Below are 10,814 nucleotides of genomic sequence, written 5' to 3'. Positions count from 1 at the left end.
CACTTGAGGTGTTCTTTTTGCAAAAAACAATTAGGCTTATTCCATTTGTTTCATGGAAAATGCAGAATTTGAAAAATATTTTTCTAAAAATTATAACTTTTATAGTTTGAAATAATTAGTCAATTTAAAATGTTTTCCGTATTAACGAAAATATATGTCTAAACAAATTCGTGGACGGTAAAAAGAAATTGTCTAATTATTTTTGTAATCCATGTAAGTACTATTTAAAAAAATTTGAAATTTTTTTTTAAACAAATGAAGCTTAACAAAAACATGAAAAACGAGAGTCATGCGAAGGAATCAGTGGACACGTACAGAAAATCAAACACAAACAAAACAATGAAGAAAGGATGATGATATGTGGACGGCTGATATGAGCGCAAAAATCCACGCCGGTGACGATCTCAGGTTCCCAAGCTCTCGTCCCATCACAACAACCTCACAGTATTTCTCCACGATTTCCATGACGGTATCAACCATGGTCCCACTACAACAACCTCCAGCATCGATCTTTCTCTGTTCGTTCTCTCCTACATGATCTCTCCAGCAGCTTCACTCCTCGCTCCTCGTCTGTTCTTGGGCGTATGAACAGCTGTTAGTTTCTTTTGGGGAATTTCGTCGAACACCCGGATGGCGTCTCTTGCGTCTCTGCAGTTTCTCCTCGAGCCGAAGGCAGAGAGCTCTCTGCTTCTTTACTGTACCAATCGGCGCCAACCCAGATTGGGTTCGTTCAGCAATCGGCCGAGGAAGTCGCCGGTTCTGCCTCATTTGAGGGGCTTAGCTTGCGTGTGTTCCGGGTTGAGAGCTGTTGAAGATGGCTCGCTCAAGAGTTCATTTTGCTGCGGCAGAATGTTAGGTTTGTATGACAGAGAGCAGTTCTTGTGTGTGAGAGCGGCTGGGAGGGGATCTGTGGGAGGCGATGAAGATGAAAATGTGGAAACTGAGGACAAGCTCCAGGCCACCATTGAGAAGAGCAAGAGGGTTCTTGCAATGCAGAGAGACCTGCTCAATCAGGTAATTTTGTCGAAGGGAAACTTTCGCTTGTTCTAGTTTCTGGTTCTTCTCGAAGCCGGCTAACATTTTAGGTTTTGGATGACAATCGTCTTTAATTTCACTGATCAAATGTCAGCTTTGTGAAGTTTTCAAGCTCTAAAACGTAAAGTGAATCTGGAAAGCGCGGTATTTTTCAATGGAAAGAAGAAAAAAGGAGCGAACTATTGGTCCTTTTCCTTTTATTATATGCTGAGGTTATGTTTAAGTTTCGAGTTAGATAGTAGGGTCCACTCAATTATTCTCACGGTTAGAAAGCACCCAAAATTTAAACCAATGTAGGTCTATCAAATTCAGTGATTTAGCGTCAGATACGCAGAATTTGATGGCATGATATGGTCCTTGCTTTTCTGGGAATCAAAGTTGAATAATATGTACCATGATATTCCGTCCACTGTGAAGATATGATCTCATCTGCATAATAGGCTCGTTTACTTCATTTTCAAGCAGTATTATTGTTCGATTGTGCTACAATTTTAGTTTGATGGCTAAGCGCATCTGGGGTATGGTTGAAAAGATTTTCCATATTTATACAGTAGTCATTTTCTTGGACTGATGTAGTCTCAATGTAGGCTTACTTCATTGGAGAGAATCTCTCAGGTCTAGTTCTTACACCAAACTAGCAGATTTCTATGCATTGTGAAAATTTTAGCCTGTCCAGCTGGCATGCAGAAATTTGCTAGTTAGGTGTTCAATCACAGCTGATTACTTATATAGTGAGTGCCTCCAGAAATTTTTCGAATGGAATCTCTTTTGTCGAGTTTAGCAGAAAGATAATGATTCCCCACTGTCTCCTTCTTTTATGAAAAATGGTAAAGCTCAATTACTTCTGCTATCTTTCAAACCTTGAAGGGCATTTATTTCCATCTTTTTGTGTTTTTCCTAGTTCTAATGAACAATTGAGTATTTCTGGTCTTTTGCTGGATCTTCCGAACTTCATCAACTATTTATTTCTAACAACTAGAAGATGCATCCCTTTTCCTTTTAAACACATTGTCTTGTCAGTTCTCTATTGCATTATGTTCACTCTACTATTGTATTATTTTGTCAGCCTACTTTCTTTTTCTTTTTGGTTTCCATTTCTTTGATTTTTTTCCTTTTTTTATTATTATTATTTTTTTTTTTGGATTGATTTTGCAAAAGGAGCGAGGGATCAATCTGGTGGTGGTCCGCTTAATTAGATGTAAGTGGATTTTGTTTTGCCCCTATTTTTTTAGTGGTAATACAACCTGGATGCTTACAGATGAGTGATATTATAATAGGATTGATCTTTGTTCAAGGTCTTTATCTAACTTTTCCAATTTTCTTCTTGTTATCTGTGTTTGCTTTGTTGTCGTCTAAAGATTGCTGAGAGAAGAAAATTGGTTTCTACTATAAAAAACAGCATGATTAGCGCAACAGAGGCTGAAACTGCATATGAAGATGGGATGGGCACTTCTTCACATCAGGATGTTGCTTCAACTTCTGACAACTCTACTACTTTTGAAGATAATGTTCTTGGAGAAACAAATTGGCAAAGTTTTTCAGGGAGCCCACCGCATTCAACAATGGAGGTACCAGAAAGAGTACTAACTGAAGAACCTGATAAAACAGAGGGAAACCTTAAACGTCAGTTTTCATCTAAGGTGACACCTTCCAGTGGTGATTCTTCAAAACAATTAGACAACATTAGTTCAGATTCAGTTCGGTCCAGAGAGATGCCATCATTTCTTTTGAGTACCTTGGAGGTTGAATCTTTAGAGATGGAACAGGATGAAAGTTTGAAGGAATCAAGCCTTCAGAATGTTGATAATGAGACAGCAGATCCTGTCTCTGGGGACATGGAACCCCCTCCTTTGGCTGGACCCAATGTCATGAATGTTATATTGGTTGCTGCAGAATGTGCTCCATGGTCTAAAACAGGTACTCTTAGAGTAGAGACTATTATTAGTGTTAACAAAAGTACATTACTGGAGCATTGCAAATTTATATTTCAGTCTAGGTTAGCAGAATGTAGTCAGTTGCCACAGGAGATTGTGTGATTTGATAAATCCCGTGGCTTCCCAAGATTTATGAGCTAACTGTATGCATGGAACGGTGGGTTGACATATAAATACTGTATCGATTAGTTTGAAAAGCTCCTCCGAGCTTTCTCTCCTATGAAAGCTGGTTTTCAGCGTCATTTGTTGCAGAGAACTTTCAAGTGTCTATAGTGATATGATGAATGAGTACAACCAGATGTCATACTTATTGCATGTTTTTGCTTTTTGCGTGCTTGCCTATTGCTAAAGTTTGATTAACATGTCAAGAGTATTTTGTAGGTGGCCTTGGAGATGTGGCCGGATCTTTACCAAAAGCTTTAGCTCGTCGGGGGCATAGAGTTATGGTAATGTTTATACCGACCCTATTGTTCCATGTTTTTTAAACATCTGATAACTATGAGAAAACTGTTTTGGCTAACTTACTGGGAATAGGTGCGGCATTCTTTGTTAAGTACTGGTTGAAGATGATAGTTGTATATGCAGAAAACTTATCTACATATTCATCTTTTTAATAGCATGTAAAATGAACTGCCAACATTTCCCAGTGCCTTCCTTTTTCCCCCTAATTAATAGTAGACACGTGAGTTGCAAACGGTTGTTCGTATTGGCTTAAACTTAAAATTTGTCCAGCTACTATTGCGAGATTTATGCCATTTTTTATGAAACTTTGTAGCAACTCAATTAACCTAAAATATATCACATAATAGTCACACTTCCTTTTTCTTTGTATATTAAATAGGTTGTGGCACCTCGATATGGCAACTATGCTGAAGCTCAACAAATAGGCGAGAGGAGAAGTTACAAGGTTGATGACCAGGTTTGCACAGCTTCTGAATTTTATCTGATATGACTTTTGTTTCTTATGTGCCGTGGGCTTTTGTACTTTTAATGCTCCGTATAATTTACAGGATCATGAGGTAACATATTTCCAGGCCTATGTAGATGGTGTGGATTTTGTTTTCATTGATAGCCCTGTGTTTCGTCATATTGAGAACAACATCTATGGAGGGAACCGAGAGGTGAATTTTTTTTTCCCCCGCTAGAAATAGAACAACTTTATGTCTTTGCAGATTCATATGTTTTGTATTGATTATATCCTTACCATGCATATAACACCGACTACCAAACAAGATAGAACATTAGCACCTCTATTCTGTGTTCTCAAGGAATACCATCACCCTGGGTTCTTTAATAGTGATACTAAATTGAGTACATACTAGCTATGATTTTCCCTTCTTAATGTTCAGATTTTTCAATAAGATTACATTAAGCATTTCAATTATGTCTTAACCTTATCAGTTGATTCCTTATGGTCTGATAGCTTGGTGAATGGTTCTAACTGTCCTTTTGGCAAAATGCATGACCTCTTATGGATATCTTTCAGTGTCTTTTAGTTGTTCTTGATCATGGATGCTGACAGTGAAACAAAAACTGCTGAGAAATCATCTTCAATCATTGCTTTGTTGCACTCAAGATCTGATATCCTATAGCTTTGATGGTGCAGGATATTTTGAAAAGAATGGTGCTGTTTTGCAAAGCAGCTGTTGAGGTATGCATTATTTGTAAAACCCGGTCTTGTTTCTACATGATGCCTGGTGATCGTGTTGGTTTGGTACCTAATAGTCAAGAAGTAGCTCAAGCATCATGTCATATGCCAATTGTGGTGTCAAAGCACATTATTATCTTATATAGTGAACCAAAGTAGTAGTTCATATGAGCAGATGAAATAGCTGCTTCTGTTTTTTTCCCCTTAGCGCACTTGACACCTTATCAACACTTGTCGGTGGCTTGCAGGTCCCCTGGCATGTCCCATGTGGTGGTATCTGCTATGGGGATGGGAACTTGGTTTTCATCGCAAATGATTGGCATACTGCATTATTGCCAGTGTACCTCAAGGCTTATTACAGGGACAACGGTTTGATGTCATTTACAAGGTCAATTCTATTGATCCACAATATAGCTCACCAGGTAGGTTCCCGAAGCTTGTCTGTCTTCAAGTTCATGATTGTTGTAATCTGTACTCTTTAATGTCTGGTGTGTATTATCACCTTTTCTCATATGCTAGTAATACAGTAGCTCTCTATTCGCAAATCAACCGAGAAAGTAGCTTGCCATGCTGAGTTCAAGAAAGGACATAGCATATTTAGACGAATTGTGTGAATGGAAATAAGATGCTGTTTGCGAGTGCGAGTGAGTGAATAATTAACTAGATTTGAGCCCAATTGTCATGTTCCCTACGTGTGTGATACCATGATCCCAGAGATCCTCAACTAAAGACATTAATTTGTTTTGTGTTGCCTGCTCAATGAAAATGTAGTGGTGGCTCAAGCATCCCATGTGGACAATGAATTCTTTTGGTAGCAAAGTAGTCAACCCGAGCTTAGATGGGAATCAGGAAACACAGTCATAGATTTGAAGGCCTACTTGCATTTGCTTATTTGAAGTCATGCTATTCCAATACTGCTAGGTTCATTCATGTGTCAGATAGAGCAGTTTTGCATGTTCAAGGGTTTACTCAGGTACTCAAAAGAGTTTTCAGTAGCTTTTTTGACAAAAACAATCGGCATCTAAAATTGCAGTGTCATTCATAGATGATGAAATGGGTGCTTTCTTCTATTTGTGTTGCTTTAATTTATGTGACCTAGATATTTTGCAATCAGATACTAGTATATGTGATTGGTTGAGAACACTTTCTGGTGGTCTATTCTTGACAACGAAAATATGATCCTTAATCCAATGATGTTTCTCTAGGGACGGGGACCAGTGGATGATTTTTCCTATGTGGATCTTCCGCCACACTATATCGACCTTTTTAAAATTTATGACCCTATCGGAGGGGACCACTTTAACATATTTGCCGCGGGTCTAAAAGCAGCAGATCGTGTCGTAACAGTGAGTCATGGATATGCTTGGGAACTCAAAACTTCTGCAGGCGGTTGGGGTTTGCACAACATCATCAATGAGGTGGACTGGAAACTGAAGGGCATTGTCAATGGGATTGATACGAAAGAGTGGAGTCCAAAATACGATGTTCACCTAACATCGGATGGTTATACTAACTATTCCTTGGAAAATCTCCAAACCGGGAAGGCCCAGTGTAAAGAAGCATTACAGAAGGAGCTCGGTTTGCCTGTCTGTCCCGATGTTCCTCTGCTTGGTTTCATTGGGAGGTTGGATCAGCAGAAAGGTGTTGATCTAATAGCCAAGGCTGTACCGTGGCTGATGGATCAGGACGTGCAGCTAGTCATGTTGGGAACAGGAAGGCAAGATCTTGAACAGATGCTTCGGCAGTTTGAAGGACAGCACCACAATAGAATCAGGGGATGGGTTGGGTTTTCCGTGAAAACGGCTCACAGGATAACCGCCGGTTCGGATATTCTACTTATGCCATCAAGGTTTGAGCCTTGCGGGCTCAACCAACTTTATGCCATGAGCTATGGGACAATACCGGTCGTACATGCTGTGGGTGGACTGAGAGATACGGTTCAGCCGTTTGATCCCATCAACAATACAGGGCTTGGGTGGACGTTTGATGGTGCAGAAGCAAATAAGCTGATAAGTGCGCTGGGTTACTGCTTGTTGACGTATAGGCAGTACAAGGAGAGCTGGGAAGGAATCCAAAGAAGAGGGATGACAGGGGACCTCAGTTGGGACAATGCGGCTCGGAATTATGAGGAGGTCCTTGTTGCTGCGAAGTATCAGTGGTGAGTCTTCGAGTATTTTGAGTTCATAACTCAACTTATATGGCCTGTTCTTGAGCTTGGCCTGTACATACTGGAGTGAACATCTATCGCATGCAAAATCCATGAGGCTCTCGTTTCGGGGGAATGATGCTGGTTCATGTCTTCCTCAGTTGTCGTCCTCCTGAATTTGAGGGTTTTTGGACCAACTTCTGTTCGTGCTAGCCATATGCTCTCGGTAAATACTAGTAGACTAGTGGAGCATTTGGAATTTACTGTTGTATAAATTCTTGAACGCATCAGCTTTTCTTTCTTTCCTCGGCCGAGTAATCCACCAACCGAAAAGAGGGAAAAAAAGAAAGAAAAGAAGCAGCCAAATCTAAGGGATAAACTAGAAAAGGAGAAAATTCTTGTAAAACCAAGTGCTGTAAACCTATGTGATCTAATCTCCCTTTTGGGTCATCTATTTCTGGCTGATGAGTTTTGCTAGGTAAACCGGAAAAAATGGTGAAAACCGTTCCGATTCTGCCGCAACTACACCTCTGTAAAGTCAGACAACCTTTGAAGGTAGTCTTTCGGTGTGAGGAATTCCGACTGCGTCTCGGGTCCTAGTCCATGTTATTCGGAACAAGTAGCTTTTCTTTAATTTATATTGCATTGCTTACGGTACAAAGTGATTTTTCGTTTAGGTTTAGTATGAAAGTAGAATTCTATTATAGTTCAATTCCTAAAATTTATCAAAATCCATAAAATAAAATTAAAAAAACCCTTTCTTTTGCGTGCATTTAAGTCCTAAAATTTGAAATTTCGATGCGCTCGAGTCATTTCCGTCAACCCCGTTAGTTTAAGTGGATGGAAAATGCGAAGTGGCTTCTGCTACAATCTTTTCAATCAGACGGGGTCATCGTAACGAAAAAAATGACGCGTAAATTTTCTTTTTCTAAAACCTAATGGAAATGCACGTGAGAAGTTAATATGATTCAAGTGCATTATTGCGAAATTATTTAAGGATCTCGCTGTGATTGTCCCTGTGAAAGCAGGTCTCCACTCAGGTCAAGTTTTCATGTACCGCGCTTTAAAAATATATCAAAACGAGTAATGCATATGAAAAAGATCTAGTCCCTATGGCACTGTTCGTTGGTTAATTGAGTATCTAATATCTTATTTTAGTCTATATAAAATTTAGTGCGTAGCTAGTCTCTCAACTTTTGAAATTGCTAAGTTTATTGCAATTATACCAATTCAGTCCTAAACTTTTTACAATTGTGCTAATTTAGTCCATTCAGCATATTTTGACCGGCCGGCGAAATAACATTTTAATATTTTCTAAATTCTTTTATTATTATTTTTTTCTTTTTTGTTTATTTTGTGACGACCGACAAGTACTGGCCATGGCGAGGTTAGCTGTCCCTCTGGCCGGTGCCTGCCGATTGCCAAGGTTTGGCAACCGATAGGTGGAAGAAGAGGGAAAGGGAAGAAATAAAATTAAAATAAAAAAAGAAAAACAAAATAAAACAATTCAAAAAAATACTAAAATATTATTTTGCCGGCAGCCGCCGTCTCACGTTAGCGTTGACCAACCAAAATTCGCGAGATGGACTAAATTGATATAATTACAAATAGGTTTAGTACTTTTTTAGTATTTTTCCCATCAACTTTCACACTTGACCTATTTAACTTTATTGAAAGATCATTACAATATGCTCCTTTACTGTAGAGCTTTCTTTAGCTTTTTGCTTGGGTGGCCCTAGTCGAAGAGTGTAACTATGCTTGGCCTTTAAAAATCACTTTTATCTAAATAGAAAACTTCGACAGAGGTCGCCAACCCCAACGTTTTACCTACCTCAATCCAGGCACAGCACAGGTACATAAGGAAAAGGAGGAGAAGAATTCTAAGACGAGGTGAAAATCTTGGGTGCATAAGGAAACTATTAAGACAGACGATGTCTATATACTGTTGGCTCTTTTTTTAATATTTCTTACTTTAAGAAGTCTTGAGTAGCAGACTTCTGCTTGATTCAAGAAAACTCTTGGAACTCTCCCCCTTTCTAATACAGGAGCCATCCCTAATGGACAAAATATTCAATTTCTCCTCGTGGGTCATGAGTCATGAATTGGCCATATCATGATCTTAGATTTTGAAGAACTCAAGAATACAAACTTAAATTAGGAAACGACTTTCTTTTTGCCAAAAAGGAAATCACTTTGCCTATACCACTAAACAAATGAAAGCTAATTTTTTTTTCTTTGACAATAATTTTCCTTTATCAAAACTCTAGGACATTTTTCATTTTTTTCCAAAAAATGTTTTTGTATAATATTTATGCCCTCCTCCCATTTCTAAATCCTAAAAAACCTTCTTCTTCTTTTGCGCAGGGCGTATGCATTTATTATTTTTTGTAACGAAGTCATGCTTCATCCACTTTGTAGTATGTTGTAGCCTTCTCTGGGTGGGTTTGCTTTAGCATTTGAAATGAGTTTGTGGAAATACAAATGCCTTCAACCTAAAGGGGTTTAGGAAAATACTAATTGCGTTTGTTAAAATCTCATTTGAAAATGGGCTTTGAGTTGAATGGTGTTTAGTAAAAATATCATTTCAAAAGGGCATTGAATGCAATTTTTTAATTTTTAATTAAAAAAATTACCCATTGTCAGACCGGCGAAAAAGATAAAGAGTAAAAAGGGGGGCAAAATCGAAAATATAGAGAATTTATGAGGTTAGTTTTGGAAGAAAAAAAATCTCTTCGCATTTGGCCAAATGCTAAAAACCTAATGTTGGTCCATACCAACATTGGGTTTTCAGCTTTCCCAATGCCAGCATTTGGTAAAATGCTGGCTTAAAGCTAAACCAAATGTTTCGGCATTTTCCAATGGGCTTTGAGGGCTGAAAGCCCTTTGGGAATGTTGAACTAAATCCACCCTCTGTATCATTCTACCATTGCTCAAGCGTTCTAGAAAAGACTTAAAAACATATTAAGTATGTCAACAACACAAAAGTCCAATAACAAAGATCGCAATTATTACTTAGTTGTGCTACCGTCGCATGTTTGCTGCTTCTAACCGGATTATGAACCGTATGATCAAGATTCGAAACTAGCTGGAGCAAACTTAACTTTATATGTTAATTCTACCAGCTTTTTTTTTTTAATCTACCATGTATGGTTCTGATACCAATTACAAAACTACGCAGATTTAAGTAAATTTGACTGATCATTTAGTCTATCAACATTTTTAAAATCAAGAAAATTCAAAACTAAATTTGGATTAATGTAAATATGTGTATCTAGAGTTAGGTCCATTTCTTCTATATAAGAAAATCCCAATGACAAATCCGAGACCTCAAATACCAATTAGATATTCATCCCATATAACTCTGAATGAGGCTTTACTTTAAAAATAACTTCATTATGATAGAATCTATCCTGATTATCATTTTTATATTCCCATCAACCCATCGAAATTCCACTTACACTTTACCTCGAATAGACCAATGATCTAGAGAGAAAAAAGAGCTCCTATCAATTTTCCTTGGAAAATTCAAGTTGAATGTGACATGGATCAGGCCCAAGACCATGTAGGCCCAGGGCCACGTAGAATTAGAATTTTCTTCAAGATACTAATTGGAATCAAAGAATTAATAGATCTGTTCCGTCTAAAATAGAGATGTGCTAGGTTTATGAGCTTATAATCTAAAATCTGATGATCGAGTCGATTTGATATTCCTAATTACTTCGTTCTCTATTTCTATTGGAGACAATCCTTAGAAAAGGTATTTTGTTTCCACCAAGCTAAAAATTATAATATGTCAATGCCTCTAATAAACTAAAATCATCCTTCTTAATTTGATTAATTTATAGTTATTTTGCTTCAATCTTTCCTATCGAAAATAAAAAATTTAAGATTTAGTTACGATTAGAAATACGCTTTTATATCTTTATCCATAGATCCTTTACTAGTAAATGTCTACCTAAAATATCGGAAATCATAAGTTGAGCAGCACTTCGAAGGACAAAGTATAATTTAAAACTCATAACTTCTTTTGCATAATTGAATGAGTTAATTG

The 10,814-nt window shown here is 37.8% G+C and overlaps 1 protein-coding gene across 2 annotated transcripts; it reads left to right on the top strand.

Annotated features, from left to right (window-relative positions):
* The first annotated feature begins 386 nt into the window (after nucleotides 1–386).
* LOC115752871 (granule-bound starch synthase 2, chloroplastic/amyloplastic) lies at nucleotides 387–7,063 on the top strand. 2 transcript variants are annotated; one of them, XM_048283806.1, is made up of 8 exons: nucleotides 387–1,014; nucleotides 2,394–2,952; nucleotides 3,351–3,409; nucleotides 3,811–3,888; nucleotides 3,980–4,090; nucleotides 4,576–4,620; nucleotides 4,866–5,039; nucleotides 5,823–7,063. In XM_048283806.1, exons 1-8 carry the CDS (start codon nucleotides 631–633, stop codon nucleotides 6,777–6,779), a joined length of 2,367 nt encoding a protein of 788 aa, XP_048139763.1. In that variant the 5' UTR covers nucleotides 387–630; the 3' UTR covers nucleotides 6,780–7,063. The 2 variants fall into 2 exon arrangements, with proteins under 2 accessions (XP_048139763.1, XP_048139762.1); XM_048283805.1 differs by having other exon boundaries at nucleotides 388–1,014; nucleotides 3,351–3,415.
* Nucleotides 7,064–10,814: the final 3,751 nt, after the last annotated feature.

The sequence above is a fragment of the Rhodamnia argentea genome, chromosome 8 (assembly GCF_020921035.1).
Source record: "Rhodamnia argentea isolate NSW1041297 chromosome 8, ASM2092103v1, whole genome shotgun sequence".
In the NCBI taxonomy this organism is placed as follows: domain Eukaryota; kingdom Viridiplantae; phylum Streptophyta; class Magnoliopsida; order Myrtales; family Myrtaceae; genus Rhodamnia; species Rhodamnia argentea.
The sequence above is the reverse complement of the archived record's forward strand: the minus strand, read 5'-3'. Positions and strand labels throughout refer to the sequence as shown.